The sequence below is a fragment of the Arachis stenosperma genome, chromosome 9 (genome assembly GCF_014773155.1).
Source record: "Arachis stenosperma cultivar V10309 chromosome 9, arast.V10309.gnm1.PFL2, whole genome shotgun sequence".
Lineage (NCBI taxonomy): Eukaryota > Viridiplantae > Streptophyta > Magnoliopsida > Fabales > Fabaceae > Arachis > Arachis stenosperma.
The window spans coordinates 23,819,915-23,841,217 of record NC_080385.1 but is presented as its reverse complement, the minus strand read 5'-3'; the positions used below and the strand labels follow the sequence as shown (position 1 = coordinate 23,841,217).

At 34.3% G+C, this 21,303-nt stretch overlaps 1 protein-coding gene across 3 annotated transcripts; it reads right to left on the bottom strand.

Moving 5' to 3' along the window:
- Window positions 1-9,685: 9,685 nt before the first annotated feature.
- Window positions 9,686-12,968, bottom strand: LOC130950978 (WRKY transcription factor 23-like). Of its 3 annotated transcripts, none has more exons than XM_057879582.1 (5): window positions 12,343-12,968; window positions 11,870-12,013; window positions 10,593-10,976; window positions 10,443-10,506; window positions 9,686-9,979 (listed from the first exon to the last, which is right to left on the bottom strand). In XM_057879582.1, exons 1-4 carry the CDS (start codon window positions 12,780-12,782, stop codon window positions 10,503-10,505), a joined length of 972 nt encoding a protein of 323 aa, XP_057735565.1. In that variant the 5' UTR covers window positions 12,783-12,968; the 3' UTR covers window positions 9,686-9,979; window positions 10,443-10,502. The 3 variants fall into 3 exon arrangements, with proteins under 3 accessions (XP_057735565.1, XP_057735567.1, XP_057735566.1); XM_057879584.1 differs by having other exon boundaries at window positions 10,596-10,976; XM_057879583.1 differs by lacking the exon at window positions 9,686-9,979 and having other exon boundaries at window positions 10,208-10,506.
- Window positions 12,969-21,303: the final 8,335 nt, after the last annotated feature.

Here is a 21,303-nt window from a genome sequence, read left to right as displayed (position 1 = left end):
TTATTTTATAGTTTTGATTGATTATTAATTTTCATAAGGGATATAACTATAAGTATCTGTTTTATATGAAAATAATAAAATTTTATACAAAGACACTAAATGACAAACGATGACTTCTTTCAAATTGACGTGGTGGGAGGAGGTGACGGTGAAACAGAGCACAGAACAACAGACAAGGTGAAGAATACGATAGCAGAGAAGAGAATGGACACTACGACGAAATTGTAGGGAGAAGAACAAATGCACCCTCAAAGAGGAGAAATAACGCCGCGAACATTGAGAACAACACAGTGAGAGTTGACAGCACGGTGAGGGGTGATGATGCAGTGAGAAAAAAGAGTGTCGAGGGGGTGGCTACAGCCTGCAGAGAGGTTGGATGGAGTATGGAGTGCGCTAGAAATCTTTGAATTGAAAAAGAATTTTGCAAATGAGGATTATGAATTTAGAATTTTTCTCTCTATAATATATATGACATGTGAAATGACTAAAAAATATATATGAAAAATAAACTATTAAAAATAATTAAATAAATTTATAAATTTTGAAAATTAGCAGAGATGGGACAGGAATTTCCACTCAAGTCTTGCTTAAGAGAAATTTCATTCGTTGTTATTGTCTTTACAAAGATCTTCATGCCTCAAAGAATTTTGCCATCCCTAAGCAACATAATTTTGCTCACTTCTTACATGATTATTGAAAATTTCATTTTCTTATAAAATTAACCTAAAAAAAACTATCCATATAGTAACATTTTTTCGGTTTATTATTCTTGGTAACGGTAGTCTATTGTATTAGTAGGGATAATTTACGTGTTTAAAATAAACAAAAAGATATATTATATGATAGTTTTATTTAATGTAATTATCTAAATCAGTCCCTAAGAATTTTAAAAGTGGATATTTTAGTCCCTAAAAAAATTAATACACAGATCAATTCCCAAAATTTTACTCTAACAGACAAATTAGTCCTCAATTCATTTTCTGCCAGAATAATTACCCAGATCAGTGCCTAAGAATTTTAAAAACAGACATTTTAGTTCCCAAAGAAAATTAATATACAGATCAATCTCTAACGTTTTTTTCCGTCAGACACAGTCCTCCAAAAAAAAAATATTATTATTATTATTATTATTATTATTATTATTATTAATTGCACAATAATACTGTACCATAATTTTTTATATTTTTTAGACAAAAGTAATTATAAATTTATTCATTAGATTCCTATGTATGTATTCTAATATAAAAAGTGTATATATATACACATACATAGTCACTCAATAATAATAATAATAATAATAATAATAATAATAATAATAATAATAATAATATTTAATAAAATTATGAGAGATTATTTTACAAAAAATTTAAGGTTAAAACTATTTGATATTTTTGTATTTAATATAATCAAAAGATTTTCTACTTTAAAAAATATTTATTTGTATTAAAAGAAAATATTTTATTTTGGATTTCAATGCATCATTATTAACTTAGCTTTGTGCATGTGAACGACGACACTAATATATAAATACACTCTTTTTGTAGAAACAAGTAAGGTGAATAATGATGCTTTGAAATCCAAATTAAAACATTTTCTTTTAATACAAACATATTTTTTAAAGTAGGACATCTTTTGATTATATTAAATATAAAAATATCAAATAGTTTTAACCTTAAATTTTTTGTAGAATAATCTCTAATAATTTTATTGAATATATTATTATTATTATTGTTATTATATATATATATATATATATATATATATATATATATATAGTATTATTGTGTAATTAATAATAATAATAATAATAATAATAATTTTATTTTTTTTAGATAGAGGACTGTTATGTCTGACGGAAAAAAATGTTGGGAATTGATCTATATTGTAATTTTTTTGGAGACTAAAATGTCTGTTTTTAAAATCTTTAGGGACTGACTTGGGTAATTACTCTGCTGAAAAATGAATTGGGAACTGATTTATCTATCGGAGTAAAACTTTGGGGATTGATCTGTATATTAATTTTTTTAGGGACTTAAATGTCCGCTTTTAAAATCTTTGGGGACTGATTTGGGTAATTACTCTTTTATTTAAAATTAGCACACATATGTGTCTTTTTTTATTTTATGTAATTCGTTATACTCTAAATCAATATCAATTTTTTTCACATAAATCGATTTAAGGTACAACGATTTAATAAAATTTGAGAAAGGTCATTTCATATAACAATAACTACAAAAAAATGTTAAATACTGTCGGATTTAGCGTCGAATATTACTGACGAATGTAGTAATGAATTTACCGATTGTTACGAGTGAAAATTCATCCTTCAAAAAAATATTGTCGGATTAGAAATTTTATTACTAAATCTGATGGTAAATAGTGGCACAAAATTTTATTTTATTAGCACCAATTTTATCGTAGAATTTTTACGGCAAAATTTTTCGATGGTAACAGATTTTAGTGAAACGTGTCATTTAAGCAACGTCGAATACCTTACCAGTAGATTTTTCTGCCGATAAATTCGATGGTAAAATTGAGGTAAAATTCAAATGCGAAATCATTCTCCTCACTTCTGTGAACTCTCTATCTCTCTTCTCTTCTCTCTCTTGTCTTTTTTCTCTCTCCGCTACTCCATTGAAGCTGCCCTGTTGCCACCACTTGGAGCTGCCGCCGCCGTTATTGGTGTCCGTTCCCGTCGGAGGTTCTCACCTCATCACCTTTACCGCTACCTCCTATCACCAGCATGCTTTCACCATCCTGCCGCCACCATTAGTGATAATTTTTTTATTTTTTCAGATTTTTTTTGTGAGTTTAAGATATTTTTTAGGTATTTTATTAAATTATTGATTAAATTTGTTTAATGAAGTATGTGATTAGAATTTGTTATATTAATTTAGTATAATTAGAAATTAAATAATATTAGGGTAGGTTATGGTAGGGTAAAATTAAGAGTGCTTGAATTGTTGGAAGATTTTATTTAAGTATTAAGAGTGCTTGAGCTCATGGAAGATTTTATTTGAGTTTAGTAAATGAATTTTTTTCAATTGCATTTAATTTATATCGTTTATTTTTGTTATGCCTGTTGTTAATTTGGTAAAATTAGAATTAGGTTTTAATTAATTACAATGTTGAGTTTTATTTATTCATTGCAAATTATTTTATGTTGTAGTTTAACCTTGTAAATTTGATAAATTGTCCTTTCTATTAGAAGAGGGGGTTGATGTAGATGAAGAAAAAGAAGAAGACGAGTTCGATGATCGAAAAATTACCTCGGAAGAGGAGGATGATGAACCGGAAGAAGAAGAAGATGAATCTGGATAATGCTGAACTTAATATAGTTTAACTAGCTTTTTGTATGTTTAAACCTTATTTTAATCAGATCATATAATTACAAAACACGCTAGCCTTAGTTCTATCTTATGTATTTCTTTATTCCTTTTGTATTTTTATTCTGTATATTTGATATTTCACATCATATATAAATCACTTTTTTTTCCAGATAAATTATTACTAAGAGAGCAAAGAAAGGAATCAACAGCAAGATCATCTTATGATCTTTGCGCCTACTTCATCTTACTTAGGCTTCGGGAAGTTAATAAAGACTTTAATTAGGTCTGGCAACGCATTCTATATCTCTTTTTAAGTCGAATGCAGGTATGAAACTAGAATGAACTCCTGTACGGCGGCGTATTAGCCTAAGCAGCCGCTTGATTTAGTGTTACCCCTTAAACAGCATTTACTACGAAGTAGCTTCCCACGTAGGCTAAATTTATTCTTTACTTATTGGGAGTTATTCTTTACTTATTAGGAGTTGAGTATCGATTATTAACTATCGGAGTTCATTATAGATTAAAGAAGAAAATTAACAAAATTGATTTTTTTGTCGGATTTACCGTCGAAATTTTCTAACAGCAACGATTTTCCAGATATTTTTAAAAAAAATAAAAAATAAAAAATAAAAAATGGTGCTTCTATTAGATTTTTTCGACAGTAACGCGGCACAAAGTTTTAATGTTTGGCACCATAGTTATTCCGACAGTAAGTGGCATCAGATTCCGATACCTTAAACATTGTATTATGTCGCTAATTCTGCTGTAAGTTACCGTCATAAAAAAATTTATCGGTAAATATTTACTGACGAGGTTTATACTATTGAATAGAATCTGACGCAAAATTTGATGGTACTCAATTTACTGGTGGGTTATTTTTGTTATTCTATCGGTACTCAACATTTTTTCTTATAGTGAACGATTTATTTATGAAGAGAGAAAAAAAGTAATACGTTGTGACGCACAACGATTTAAGAGTAGGTGGGGGATCACTTTTTGTTCATATGTGATTTATTGTGGATCAAACAAATTAGGAAAGTGAGAGTGACAAAAGATAGTTTGTTTTAGTGAGCAATGATTTAACAAAGAGTGTGCCCTCTATAGATCGTTCCAGCGACAACGATTTAGCCTAAAAAGGTTCGCATAGTTTGCTGTTGGCTCTAGTGATTTATTTCAGAGGAGATTTTTTTTAAGTTTGTTTTCGTGTCAAACGAGTTACATTTTCTCCTCCTCTACCCCACAAACTCGAGAGACTCTAGAGAAAAAAAAAGGGACAAATACCAAAAACTGCTAGTGGTGGACGAATTAGATTGTCTTTACTGACTAGATGATGTTGTCCTTGTTAGAAACATCAATGAAGAGGTTAGTACACAAATTTCTTTTTGATTTGAAAAATTTCATTCATATTAAATTAAAAATGTTAGTGATATTAATGATTTAGAATTTTTGATTATGGTTATTTGATTTGAAATGATAGTGATTGAAATTTGATTTCTATAGATGAGTCTAACTAGCTAAGATATGTGGTAGAGATACCAATATGAAATTTTGCACGTAATAACATGATAAAACATTAACTTTTTAGAATAAGGTTCTATAACTTTTGATAAGAAAAGTTAGTATGATGATTTTGAATTATTTTATTGTATATTTTTATTTGTAATAAATTAAAAAATTGTTATTATATTTTTGTTTCATCTTCAGTAAATTTTTTTGTCCATAAAGTGTTTTGAGTTTAGATTTCTTACATTTAATTAATTATTTATCTATAGCATATATTCTAATTGTAATGTCGTTTCATTGATATATATATAGCTGACCCGATGTATTACCAGCATTAGCTAGAGGTAGTAGAATATGTTTCTACACAATCGGATTATACCGTATCTGGAGGCTGCCAAGTTATACTGCCTTGCTAGCCTCAACAACCATTGGTTTAAGCATGATGGGCCACATATTAGCACCTTTATTGAGATGACATTTAAAAATACACACCTTTTATATATTGTTTGGTAGTGCACCATCACATTACAAGATGTGATTTTTCAACTAGCAAATCTTCCAATTGATGGTGAGGCGGTGAACAAGTGCCTAATAGATTTTTAGCATCATATTCTGGGTAACAAAGTAGCATAGATTTGGTTTGAGGAGCAGCTTTGGTAAGCTTTCTTTTACCAAGTGCATTGACAAGTACACTATCTCATACAAAGTAGTTCTAGGAGAGATTCAGGGTGCTCCTGGCTTCCAGATGCAGATGAGGATACCTTAAGGAGATATGCACGGGCATACATTATGATGTTGTTATCCACTCATCTCTTTTGTTACAAGTCTGAAGTATGTTTTCTCATTCGATGGTTGTCTTACTTAGCTAGGCTAGACGAGGTGGGGAGATACAGTTGGGGATCCATGACTCTTGTATGGTTGTATCGATACATATGTCATGTGGCCAACAGAAACGTCGTGCAGTTGGATGGCTTATTACAACTACTACAGCCATGGGTCTTTTGGCGGTTTTCGACTTCGAGGCCTTATAATTTTGACACATTTGCTTGGTTATTGGCATCGAGGTATACATGTTTGTATTATATGTGTAATGGCGGTTTAGTAGATTCAGTTTTATGTCATGATTGATACTACATATTGACTTGCAGGTGGACGAGATTTCTACCATCTTCCAATAAAAAGGAGTCCAGAGTCATCCAATCGAGGCTCAGGCTAGACATGTTGCAATTCACTAATGTGAATCTTAGTATTTTGTTAAGTTGTGTGTTTTATCCATAGCTTGTAATGTTTTGTTATGTTTTGTTAAGTCTTGAAATGTATAATTGTATCTTTTTTTAAGTTTCTATGGGTGCCATACAGTGCACCTAAGGTTGTGGACGTTAGTGACGACATTAATCTACTTTATTGTGCAAAATGGCACCAGGTTAACAGGCTGATACTACAACTTGGTAAGGAGGGACAACATTGACCTCACAGGGCACTCGATATCAATTTCTAAATGTAAAAAATAGAAGATGCAGAGATCGTTGGTTTTTTACTTATCTTCAGTAATGATATTTGTAGTGGGCTCAGAAGATATAGTCCATACTCCAGTTTGATATCATCCCTGATATAGGAACATCAAAGCAAAACTTGCAATGGTGGCATCAGGAAGTGCAAAGATTTTGACCCTAGAGCAAGTTCTTAGAGACCTAAGGCAATTAGGATTCTGACGGTGGTGGTCACAAAGGGTGCAGAAGAGGCACTTGCTACAGTGCAAGTGCCAGATGTCCTAGTCAAGCATTACGTTAAACGACATCATTATGTTGGGATTTGGGTCGTTGATCATGATTACTGATAGATTAATGACATCTTAGGAGAGTTAGATTGGGGGAGTAATGAGGAAGGTCATGGTGAACAACATATCAGACGAGCACGAGCTACAAGTGGGGGAGGTGGTGGTGTTGGAGACAGAAGCGTAAGTGGAGGCAAAATATAATTCGATCCTTTCACAGATTTGAAATTCTATATGACTCCTTTTAAGTTTGCTCCTTTCAAACGCTTCATTTGACGTTATTAACTCCTTTTCAAATACCCCCAAAAGTACATATTGCCCTCTTAATGGCCCAATGAGGATACGAAATAATTTTAATAAACTTTAGATAGTGTCTTTCTATTAACTATCTTGTCAGCACAAATAGGTAGAAGCGAGATTGATGGAGAAAGGAGAATGTAAGATTGACAAAAGTGAGGTTTATTACGAAGACTAGGCTAATAAGGTATGAAGATAGAAGAGATGAAAATGATAAAGAAAAAAGAGAACGAGACTAATAAAGAATGAGAAAAGGAAAAATAAAAAGACTAGAGGAATAATGACAAGTAAATATTAATGAGTTGAGTAATAATAAACAAATTCTAATTTTCATTTATTTATTTTTATTAATTTTCATATATAAATATTTTTTATTATATACTTATATCTATATTATATATACTGAGACAAGTATAAATGGGTTTATGTTAACTCCGAACCCATTCTACCTTGGAATAGATAATTAACTAGATTTGATCAAATTATAACAATCTGTCAAATATCCATCTACTTGAATTATGTTACCATTTCTAAGATCTAAATAAAATGATTGCTATAGTATTTAAAAGATGATGGCTAACTTGCTAAAAAAATTAAAAATTAATATTTAATTTAAAAATATAAAAAATAAATAATTTTTAAATATTTAAAATTTATTATAAGAAATAAATTAGATAAAAATTAAACTTCAAATTCATAAATATTATAAAATTATCCCTAGAGCCAACATGTATGTGCCGGTATCAGGATATCTTTTTCATCATAGTGACTAGTGGTTACATCATCCCTTATGCGCTTATCGAGTGATTATTTTTCTATTTTTGTTTTTGTTTTTGTTCCTTTTCATTTATTTTATGATTTTTACTACTCTTCAATGAATCAAATCCACGAAATTGTATTTCATGACGTGTGCGAGAAAGAGAGGCATTTACTCAACTAGTTCAAACCGAAATACTGGATTTGATTAATTCTGTTAATAAAATCTTACTCTGTGTGTAAACTACACAAGAATTGTGTGTTTTTTTTTCTGGTCTTATTGTTCTTTTGTTAATAACCGTGTATAGCAGTGGCAAAACGAATCAAACCCACCAAGTGAAACTACCAAAACCGCTAAAAGAGGTAGGCTGGGATGAAATTTTCATCCCGCCAATTTTTGAAAATCCGCCAATCTTGCACCGCCAAACTGGCAGACTTTGGCGAGGTGGGATGGGCTGGCCTGACGAGCTGAAAATTTTTTTTAAGGATATTTTGAACTTTTGTTCACTTATATAAATATCATATTATAGGATTAGGGATTCTTTTTACACCATGTTCACACGGACAACACACGTAGAGGTAGAGCTTGAGCCTCCCTTCTCTTGCCTTCTTCAGTCTTCACGCTGGCAAGTCGGCGACCTTCCCTCTCTCTCTCTCTCTTAGTCACAGGTAGCAATGTAGCGCTACAGAGCCGCAATAGCTTAAACCACTGGCGACACACTTGGGGACCTTCCCTCTCTCCCCCTCATGTCTCTCTTTCTCTCCCTCTCAGATCAAAGCCTCCCAGAGTCCAAAATGCACTGGAATCACCGCGGCAATAATGACTCGCCTCTCTTTCTCTCTGTCGTGGCCTCGCCTCTCTTCTCCCTCACAAGTCACAGCCGCGAAGCCGAAGGCTCTCTCTTAGTCTAGTAAGCACCAACGGCAGCAATCCCCCTCCGTCCAGGACGCCTAGCGGCCAACCTCCTCCTCCGTCCAATTGTCTCTCTCCTCCGCCGTAAATGTGCACCAACAACCTCCGTGTCTCTGCTCAGCCATCAATCACAGCCCAGCCGCGGCAGCACTCCCCCAGTTAGCCAACCCCCTCACTCAAGCAGTTTTTTCAAATTCATCCAGTTGAAAATTTTTTTATCTTTTATTGTTAAAATGTTATCAAACTAGTTCTGTTGTGGAATGTTTGATTCTATTATAGGTGCTAATTTATCCCTAATTTTTTGCTTATCCCTAATTCTTTTGATTCTATTCTAGTTCATTGTTTTTTTATTTTGTTTGTCCTCTGAATTTTTGTTTTGATTTTGAATAATGTACTGTGTTATATTTAATATAGATTATTTAAATAAATAAAAAAAGAGAGAAAAGGCGGGCTGGCCCACCAACCAGCCACTCTGTCCTTTGGCGGGATGGGATAGCAAATTCGGCTCATATCATTTTGGCAGATCGAATTAGGGATGGCAATATCACCCGAACCCGCAGGTATCCACCCCGCCCCTACCCGCCCCGCTATATATATAATATATATAACTTTAATATATAATATGTATAATATATGTAAAATAATTAGTAAATGATTCATAATATTGTATCATATTTAAATTTTTACTTTAATTTATGTTATGTATGTGATGATAGTTATATAAATTTTGAAATTTAATTTAATTTATTGGATTTTAATAATTATAGGGACGGATAGGGGCGGGGCAGTACCCGCAGGGACGGGTTAGGGTTCAACGTTTTACTACCTGCAGGTAGAAGTGGGGCGGTTTCTATGCGAGTTGTTGTACGACAGAGCGGGATTGGATAGAACAAAAACTCACCCCTATCTATTCCGTTACCACCCCTAGATCAGATCGGTCTGTCCCATTTTATGATAGGTTTTGGTGGGATGGAACAGACGGGCCCACTTTACCATGCCTAAAACGTGTAAAACCACATAAAAGAAGATTATGTGAAGTATAGATGGAACCAAATCGAATTTTCCGCCCACCATTTAGCAATAGTATAAGGGTATAAACAAAAATTAGACATAAAATTCAACATTTTCAATCGACCAACGTACACACATTCACATGTGGTTTACGAAAATATTCATATATCATCTACTAGCTTTAACAACAGTGAAAGATACTTAATGCCAACCAACAACAAAATCATTTTGAATATGTAATTAGTTTTACGCGCATTCCATTCAAGGGAATGAAGAAACTAATTAAGCAAGTTAAAGCTTCCACGCACTATTTTGCTCCAGTTTGAAAACCTTAATGCCAACCCACAACGATATGTTTATTTACTGCTGTACCTCTGTGAAATCAATTCAAATTCCCTAAACAAAAAGAAACAAGAATACAAGACAAACTAGGAGTCAGAATAGGAAGATGTTTAAGGAACACAAAGGACAGAAGCATGTTTATACATTTCGCTCTATCTTTATCATTTCCACATACAGCCCAACCCAAAGAAAGATAGTTCACTCCCTTTTTCTTGTTTTGTTTATTAAATTGAGTACAATTCTATTTCCACACAGTAATAAGAGTAGTATAGTAAATAAATGTGGAAGCAATGCAAATTAAATTAGCCAGTAAGAGACGTCACTGAGGAATAGAAGCTCTCCCTTGCATTGAATCGAAACCCATCATGTCACATCATCATGATGAGCGCAAAAAAGAGACTATAATATAAATTAAATTTTAGTGGTTACAAAATTATGTACTATGATCACAATATTACCAATTTAACATATCTATCCGTCATACTAATAATAATCGGCAACGAAAATTATAGATTACCAGAAATTATGATGATCAAGTTCTCAACCTCAATCTCAATTCTCAACTATGTCTCTCCTACTAGCTAGCAAAAAAAAAAAAAAAAAAGTCAGCTAAAATTAAAAATAATAAGAACTAATCACATCTATATATCATAATGCATCTCTCAACTACTTCTCTTTCAACATGTGTGAAGGAACAATATCTTGAAGAAGCCCATTGTCTTGAGAAAAAGAAGAGTTATCAATATTGTTGCTATTGTTGTAAGGGATGCCCAAGGAGAACAATGTATTCACTAGTAGTTGTTGGTGGTGGTGGCGATGCTGATGATAGTGCGACATGTAGTTTCCAGGCATGGGAGAACCCAAGTTGGCAGTGGAGACACCCGGCGGTATCATCGGAGATCCGACGCCGGCAATGGCTGAACGAGGCATAACTGGGCTTGGATGTATGTGTTGGCCTTCATAGGTAGTTACCACAACGCTTGGATCAGTAAATGACCGCTCCACACGCTTCTTTACATTACATGAAGCACTGGTGCAACGATAATAGCTCCTTTACAACAACCAAACACTTAGTGTAACCAACATGTTAAGCACATATAATTCATAATAGAAGATGGTGAAAGTTCGTATACAGTTATAGTCGTATTTATGTGAAGTTGATATTTTTATATTTATTATGTGAATAATTATTTAAAAAATAATGTAATTATACGATAAAATATTTTTATTTATTATTAATATATTAAAATTAAACTCATATTCACATGTGATTATTACTAATATGAAAATATTTTTATACAAACGGTGAAAATTTAAGTATAATTATTTTCATGTGAAGTTGATAATTGAAAATTATTAGATAATAATTTAGTCAAATATATCAAATAATGAGTGTTAAGAAACAAGCAAATTTTGTGATTTCTAACTATCAATTAACCTTTATTAATATTTTTAATAGTGTGATATCATATCTAATGGTATAAAATTACTCGTATTTTTTTTTTAGTTAAATACTAGCCAAATTTTAATAAAATTATTTGCCTTATAGCCTTTCTCATATCTTTATTAACATAATATTATATAATTAGATATCCTTATAAAACTGTTTTAGATCAAAATTAAATTGTATGAATATATCAAAGAGTACAAATTAAGATGGAACAGAATACCTAAAATACTATACAAAAATACAATTCCTATATCCTCTTATCAAACAATGAGACGAATATTTATTATTAAAAATACCTTTTTCACTTGTATTTTTTATATTTAGAAATATAATTGTATAATAAATGAGTCCAAATAGCCGAAATTTACATTATTTAACGTTAATTGATTCTGGCATTCGTTGTGAATAATCGTATACTTAGCATTTGTTGAGAGTTTGCTAATTAATTAAGGAAGAAAAGTATGGGTATATTGAAAAGGCTTTAATATAGGTACCTTGGAAAGGGGCTGTTTTTGACAGCCTTTTGACCGTACTTTCTCCATCTGTAACCGTCTTCCAGATGATCGACCTCGCTTTTCGTCATGAACGCGAATCTCGGTTCTCTCTGTCTCTTCTGCTTTGTCTTCTTTGCCTTCAACCTTTAAAGCCCAATCAAACGGGCCATCAAATCTCATCTTATAATAGAATCTTCCTAGCTAGCTAATATCACATATTCTAAAGCACCAAACAATAAATAAAATACTTGCATTAAAAACACGCACTTCAATTTTATATGGAACCACCCACATACAAGACTTTGTTTGTATATTTTAATTTGTTGCTTGCTCCCATTTCATCAACCATTCCCTTGTAAAAATTAACTACCACAAAATTAATTGCGAAACATTAAAAATAAAAAAAAGCAAAATTAACCACTTTTTAAGTAATCTCCGAGAAACCAATGAAATTAAAGTAAAATGAAACCCACTCTTTCTTAGTCTTTTTCTGCTGCTCTTCTTCTCCTTCATCTTCTTCACTATCATCATCATCATCTTGTTCTACAGTTTTATTGTGTTCATCGTTGACAGCTTCGCTCGACGCGGACGAAATCGAAGACGAATTCGGAGTTGCAGGTTGGTGCTTCTGGTTCAACACTTCAGAACACTCTTTAGCAGTATCGTCACAAGAAGCGTTAACCGTGGTAAAAGGAAGAACTGTAGCTTTTGATAACTGTGGCAAATCAAGCACAGCACCACTATTATTATAGTAGTCCTGCACTCCCAGCAACTCCATAAACGAGCTTTTCTCCACTTCACAGCTGAAATCAAACGCACTCGACAATAACAACGGATTATTATAATAACCGTTTGAGGATCCAAAAGCAACAGCATCCTCAGTCTTCTTCAAATCCATGTTATCCTTCTCCATATATATATATATATATATATATATATATATAGTAGTTGATCTATCACTATCTCAAATCCAACACAAAACCAAACAACACTTCATTATTTCTCAGCACAAAAATATCTCAAAAATTCGCACACTCTGTGGAGCAAGGTAGGGTTGATCTGTTTATAGATGAGAGAGAGAAAGAAAGAGAGAGAGTGGAAATAAAGTAGTGTGGAAGGAACTAAAATTAATGAAGGGGATTGAAGACTTGACCGGCAATTGTAGGTCGTCAACTGGTACGGACAAGGGTTGGGCCGGTGGCATAATATTCAATGCATGAGATGAGAGAGGGAGGGTCGACGCTTTCATACGTAGAGTTTGACCGCTCAATCGGTTAACGGGTTCATAGTGTGAACGGGGTTTCGAGATGTACTGCCAAGGTTTCCAGAATTTGGTTTCCAACGGCGTTTTATCTTTTCTTTTTTTTTTCCTCTGCTCTTTTATTTTGGAAATGACAAAATTGGAAAACTAATAGTGTTCCATCGTGTGCATGTGAACTAGGAACTTTGGTGAAACCTGCAATGTGCCCACTTTCTTTAGTTTTCCTTTTTATGATAAAAATCATAAGGATACTTATTAAAAATATAAATAAAAGTTTTTTTTATAAAAAAATATTAATTTATGTATTTAATATTATTATAAAATTTAATCTTGAGAAACTCTTAATATAGAGAATTTTATATAGCTATTTAATTAAATTTATATATTTAAATATTTGTTAAATAGTGAGTTTAAAAATTAGTTAATTTTACTGAGGTATTAAAAACAATTAGTTGTATGTATAAAATTCTTTTAATTTTTATTAACTTAGAAACTCTAAATTTGGCAATACATATTATTTGAGTTTAATTTTAATACATTGATAATGTAAAATAATTTATAAATGACAATGTTCTGAAAATTGGATTGGACTGATCGGTTTGATTTGATTAACTTAGAATCGGTTTTTTGATCGGTCTAATTAATTTCAAAATTATTTTACAAAAGACCGATAAAAAATGGTCTGAACTAGTAGTTAACTGGTGAACCAATAAAACAAGCCCGATTTTTTCACTCCCTGGTTCACTACCCACCACTAAAAAACAAGACTGTTTTAAACAAAAACAAAAAAACACCCCAGCTAAAGCAGAACACGCCAACACCCTTCCCTCTTTTTTTCTCTCTCAAATTGAAAATCCCCTTCTGAAGAACCCTAACCCTATCAGAGGAAATCACCAAAGCAACGTAGCCACCATCAACCCCCACCACTATCGACATCAGCGGTGACAACTCGAAGGTTTGCTCTTCTCGCCGTGTCGCCAGAAGGTCGGTTCAGAGCTACTGTTGGCGTCTCTATCCTCGTCGTCGTCGCCTATGTCTTCGTTGTCATTGCATCGCCATCCTCGTTGTCGTCGAGCCCAGACCATCGTGTCCATCGTCGTCGAGCCCATGTTCGAGCCATTACTCTGTCTCACCCTTATTGCGAATGTCTCTCCTCATCGTCACCTCTGTTCCACTGCTCGATCCTCGTCTCTGTCTCGCCGTTCCTCCCTCGCCGTCAACTTGGTTCTTCCCTTGCTAGCAGTTGAGTTTCGTTCCTTCCTCTGTTTGTTCACTTTTTTTGTTTTTGGTAATTTTTATGATTTTGAGTTTCTGTTTTTATATGATTGGAACTTGGAATAACCAACCGAATAATTTTTATGATTATGAGTAAACAAAGCTGATATTTTGTTAATTTTACTTATAAAAAACTGATTCTGAGTTGTTGTTCTTTCTGTTTTTTGTGTTCTGAGTGAGTTAGGATTATTGGTGATGTGATTTGAATTTACACTACAAGAAAAATACCCAGCACTGTCGAATTTACCGTCGGAGGTTAGCGACGAGTTTACCGGTGGATTTAACAATAACTTCGTTGGATAAAAAAGTTACCGTCGGATTTAGTTTTCTGACGGTAAATTTGCCGGTAATAATTAGAGGGAAAAAAGAAAAATTAGCACTATCATTACCGTCGGATTTAAGGGCAAAAAAAATCCGACGGTAAAGTAATTAAATGAAATGCACCATTTTGACCACAGACTATGTGTTACCGGCCAATTTTTCCACAGTAAATTCACTGGTAAAATTAACACTAAACTCAAATTTGAAAACCCTTATCTCCCATTCATTACAAGAAATATGCCAAGTACCGTCGGATTTAGCGTCGCGTATTACCGTCGGCTTTATTGACGGATTTATGGACGATTTTGAGATAGAATTTGTTTACTCAAATCGTTATCGGCAGATTTTCGATTCCGACGGTAAATTCACTGGTAATATCTGGAAGAAAATTAAGGGAAATAGGCGCATACTTTAGTGGGTCTTTACCGTCCAATTTATCCGACGATAAGCCATTTTAGTGAAACGATGTGTTTTGGTGACCCACTATAAGTTACTATCGGATTTAATCGACAATAAAGAGCCTTAAAATTGAAGGTGCATACCCTCTCCCCCTTCATTTCGAAAATCCTTTCTTCTCTCTAACATCTTTTCTCCCTTTCTCTCTCTAACCGTTCGCTCTCCTCGCCGCTCCAGCTCGTCGCCGTCAGATCCAGTCTCTCACCGTCGCCTCTCTCTTTTTCACGAAAACCAGCCTATTCGTCCTCTCTCCTGATATCAGCCATAACTCTGTCTCTCTCTATTTTTATTCCTCTACCAACATCACCGCATTGCACCACCACCATCGCCCTCCAGCACCGACATGACTCCCCCTTTGTCTTTGTTCTTATTCCCTTTTTCGCCCCCTCATGTTTCATAGTCCCTCTTTCTCTTTGTGATAATAAATAATAAATAATAAATTTAGTGAAATTTAGGCCAAGTTACTTTGAGGATGATTATAGATAGTTAAATGTTATCCTAATAGGTCATATACAATGAATTGTCCAAAGTGGCTATATATATATATATATATATATATATATATATATATATATAGTAAATTGCCAAACTGAAAAGCTCTTGTTGGTCAATATAAGTGGAAGAGGTTTAGATTAATGTTAATACCAATAAGGTGACTTGAATTTTTATTTATTTATTTCTCTTTTATTCTGTTGACATAAATAGTACTATTAATAGTGGCTTTAGCCTTTAAGTTTACTAGTCCGCATATCATCATCATCATTTAGTTCATTAGGAATTTAGTAACTGTATCAAAGTTTATTAAATAACTCTAATAATAATATGCATAATATATATGTACTCAGTGCTTAATGTTCATAGATGGAATTAAGTTTAGATTTCTGTAATGGTGAACATTACTTAATAGGTGCATATTTGGCAGCATCATGTCACTAATTATTAACTTTAATCGAGTTAAATAAATTATTGTGTTAGACATTATAATATTATATGTACAATATTATATATATATAGTATGAATTCAAGTATGAAAATTAGTTAATATATTCTGCTAGAAATATTGTAAATTTAATTATGTTTTGATTGATGATATTGTGGATTAAGATTGGTTAGATTTGTGAGAACTATAAAGGTGCATATATATGTCAAATTTTAGGGGAGATTATGTCAAAAATTTTTTTGAAATAATCTAAATGTTAAATGATTTGTTTAGTATATATGCTAATTAGTGTTAGTAATATATTCTCTTTGCAGACATGACGATAGGTAACAGAGGTAAATGTAGTGGGTCTCGTAGTTGTGGAAGAGGGAGGGCTTCCACCAAATCTCCAGGGACTATTCAGTCATCGCCCTCTACCCCGACTACTCCGTCGACCGCTGCGACGTCACAGGCGGGTCTAGCAGACCAACAGTTTATCATGGTCCCAAACCCAAACTACGTGCCTTCCTCTGCTACGTGGCCCCCAGCAGGATGCCCCTTCACCACTGTCCGTCATCTGACTGAGGATTTGGCCCGATGGCATACATGTGTGAGTACATACAATTTTTTAATCTTACGTTTGTTAATCTTAAATTTATGTGTTTATATGTGTTTGTTAATGTTATATTTTTTTCTGATAGGTTTGCACTAAACAACAATGCTTGCACACATGAGATCGCTGAAGTCATTAAGTCAATGTACGACCACCCGTGGCTGAGGTACACGCAGATCCCGGCTGAGACCAGAGAGCGATAGTTTCAGAAGTGGGCGATAACCCAATAATGCTGAATTAATTAGCTGTATTTGAACTGTATTTTATCCCAACTAACTAATGTTGTTGAATTACTTTGTGCAGTTTAAATTCATATGGGATGCAGAACATAATCTCATGATCAGAAAGATCTATGACCACTGGGAAGCTACACGGATTTAGTAGATGATGAGCGACGTTCGTTAGGGGCACGACCACCTAACGACTTGGATCCATCCAGCCATCAAGAAAGAACTGGAGGCCCATTTTAGAGATGATGAGGGGTTCAAGCGTCGCCGTCTGATGAACGTCGCTAACAGGACTTTGCCCAGGTCGTCGAAGTATATGGGTAGATCGGCGACCTTCATGAAGACGAAGAGCAGACTGGTAAGTAGCTTGGTAATATTTAATTTTTTAGTAGTTATTTGAATTAGTTGTTTAATTTGTTGATTTATTTTATTGGTTGATATAAATTGTAATCTAAGTTATTGGATCGTGAGGTGACGCTGGCGGAGACCTTCAAGTATACCCATACTTTCATTGTTGGCCGAGATCGCTGCTCTTAAGCGATTGATTAAGCTTTCTATTTGTCACTTCTCTATCGGGTTACTTTTTTATTTTTCTGCTAATGGAAAAATGTGCTTACTTTAAGCCACTTTAGTTATGCAAATTCTAAGTTTGAATAGAAAAAACTAGCTTAGGGAATTTTACTATTGTGGTGGGTCGATTCAACTTGAGGCAGAGCATTTTAATCAAGTGAATCAATGAATACTTTGTTTTCTTTTACTTAGTCGTGGTTTTAGACTCGAATGGTAGTTAATTTTGGGTATTAATAATGTCAAGGTTTGGTGGACGAAATTGTGATCCTCTTTGTATTTGCATGAGATTTAAAAATTGGCTCTATTGGAATTTATGATCACAACTTCATTCAGCTTAACCAGCAAGTGTACTGGGTCATCAAAGTAATACCTTACGTGAGTAAGGGTCGATCCCATAGAGATTGTTGGTATGAAGCAAGCTATGGTCACCTTGTAAATCTCAGTTAGGCAGATTAAATGGTTATGGGTTTCGAAAATTAATAACAAATAGAAAATAAAAAGGGATAGAAATACTTATGTAAATCAATAATGGGAATTTCAGATAGGCGTGTGGAGATGCTAGAATCCTTTCGAATCTCTACTTTCTTACTACTTTCATCCAATCCTTCTTACTCCTTTCCATGGTAAGCTGTATGTAGGGCATCACCATCATCAATGGCTTCTTTTAATCCTCTCGGGAAAATGGTCCTATGCGCTGTCACTGCATGGCTAATCGTCTGGAGGCATCACCCTTGTTGATAGCTACATCCCATCCTCTCAGTGAAAATGGTCCAAATGCTCTGTCACAGCACGACTAATCATCTGTCGGTTCTCAATCAGGCTGGAATAGAATCCCTTGATTCTTTTGCGTCTGTCACTACGCCCAGCCTTCAGGAGTTTGAAGCTCGTCACAGTCATTCAATACCGGAATCCTACTCGGAATACCACAGACAAGGTTAGACTTTCCGGATTCCTGGGATCCTACTCGGAATACCACAGACAAGGTTAGACTTTCCGGATCTCCATGAATGCCGCCATCTATCTAGCTTATACCACGAAGATTCTGTTGGGGAATCTAAGAGATATGCGCCCGGCCTAAGGTAGAACGGAAGTGGTTGTCAGTCACGCGCGTTCATAAGTGAGAATGATGATGAGTGTCACGGATCATCACATTCATCAAAGTGTTGTGCAACGTATATCTTGGAATAAGAATAAAAGAGAATTGAATAGAAAGTAATAGTAATTGTATTGAAACTTGAGGTACAGTAGAGCTCCACACCCTTAATCTATGGTGTGCAGAAACTCCACCGTTGAAAATACAGAAGTGAAAGGTTCAGGCATGGCCGAATGGCCAGCCCCCTGAATGATCAAAAGACCGAATGATCAAAGACTAAATAGTCAAGAGATTAAACTGTCAAAAGATGTCTAATACAATAGTAAAATGTCCTATATATACTAGACTAGCTACTAGGGTTTACATGAGTAAGTAATTGATGCATAAATCCACTTCCGGGGCCCACTTGGTGTATGCTTGGGCTAAGCTTGATCTATCCACGAGCTGAGGCTTTTCTTGGAGTTGAACGCCAAGTTATAACGTGTTTTGGGCGTTCAACTCCGGATCATGACGTGTTTCTGGCGTTTAACTCCAGATAGCAGCATGTACTTGGCGTTCAACGCCAAGTTACATCATCAATTTCCGAATAAAGTATGGACTATTATATATTGATGGAAAGCTCTGGATGTCTACTTTCCAACGACGTTGAGAGCACACCATTTGGAGTTTTGTAGCTCCAGAAAATCCATTTTGAGTGCAGGGAGGTCAGATTCCAACAGCATCAGCAGTCCTTTTGTCAGCCTTTTTCAGAGTTTTGCTCAAGTCCCTCAATTTCAGCCAGAAATTACCTCAAATTACAGAAAAACACACAAACTCATAGTAAAGTCCAGAAATGTAAATTTAACATAAAAACTAATGAAAACATCCCTAAAAGTAGCTTGAACTTACTAAAAACTACCTAAAAACAATGCCAAAAGCGTATAAATTATCCGCTCATCACAACACCAAACTTAAATTGTTGCTTGTCCCCAAGCAACTGAAAATCAATTAGGATAAAAAGAAGAGAATATACTATAAATTCCAGAATATCAATGAATATTAATTATAATTAGATGAGCGGGACTTGTAGCTTTTTGCTTCTGAACAGTTTTGGCATCTCACTTTTTCCTTTGAAGTTCTGAATGATTGGCTTCTTTAGGAACTTAGAATTTTGGATAGTGTTATTGACTTTCCTAGTTAAGCATGTTGATTCTTGAACACAGCTATTTATGAGTCTTGGCCGTGGCCCTAAGCATTTTGTTTTCCAGTATTACCACCAGATACATAAATGCCACAGACACATGACTGGGTGAACCTTTTCAGATTGTGACTCAGCTTTGCTAGAGTCCCCAGTTAGAGGTGTCCAGAGTTCTTAAGCACACTCTTTTTGCTTTGGATCACGACTTTAACCACTCAGTCTCAAGCTTTTCACTTGGACCTTCATGACACAAGCACATGGTTAGGGACAGCTTGATTTAGCTGCTTAGGCCTGGATTTTATTTCCTTGGGCCCTCCTATCCATTGATGCTCAAAGCCTTGGATCCTTTTTACCCTTGCCTTTTGGTTTTAAGGGCTATTGGCTTTTTCTGCTTGCTTTTTCTTTTTCTTTCTAATTTTTTTTCGCCATATTTATATTTTTTTTCGCAAGCTTCTTCTTTTTCACTGCTTTTTCTTGCTTCAAGAATCAATTTCATGATTTTTCAGATCATCAATAACATTTTTCTTTGTTCATCATTCTTTCAAGAGCCAACAGTTTTAACATTCATAACCAACAAGATCAAAAGGCATATGCACTGTTCAAGCATTCATTCAGAAAACAAAAAGTATTGTCACCACATCAATATAATTAAACTAAATTCAAGGATAAATTCGAAATTCATGTACTTCTTGTTCTTTTGAATTAAAGCATATTTCATTTAAGAGAGGTGAAGGATTAATGGATTTTATTCATAGCTTTAAGACATGGTTACTACATACTAATGATCATGAAGTAGAGACACAAAATATAGATAAACATAACATAGAAACCGAAAAACAGAAAGAAATAAGAACAAGGAATGAATCCACCTTTAGTGGCGTCTTCTTCTTGAAGGACCAACAATGTCCTTAAGCTCTTCTATGTCCCTTCCTTGCCTTTGTTGCTCCTCCCTCATTGCTCTTTGATCTTCTCTTATTTCTTGGAGAATGATGGAGTGCTCATGATGTTCCACCCTTAATTGTTCCACATTGTGGCTCAAATCTTCTAAGGAGGTGTTGAATTGTTCCCAATAGTTGTTGGGAGGAAAGTGCATCCCTTGAGGCATCTCAGGGATTTCTTGATGATGAGCTTCCTCATGCATCTCTTGAGAACCGTGGAGGGTCTCTCTTGCTTGCTCCATCCTCTTCTTGGTGATGGGCTTATCCTCTTCAATGGAGATGTCTCCTTCTATGATAACTCCAGCTGAGTAACATAGATGGCAAATAAGGTGAGGAAAAGCTAGCCTTGCCATGGTAGAGGGCTTTTCGACTATTTTGTAGAATTCATTGGAGATGACTTCATGAATTTCTACTTCCTCTCCAATCATGGTGCTATGAATCATGATGGCCCGATCCACAGTAACTTCAGATCGGTTGCTAGTGGGAATGATGGAGCGTTGAATGAACTCCAACCATCCTCTAGCCACAGGCTTGAGGTCTAGTCTTCTTAGTTGGACTGGCTTGCCTTTGGAGTCTCTCTTCCA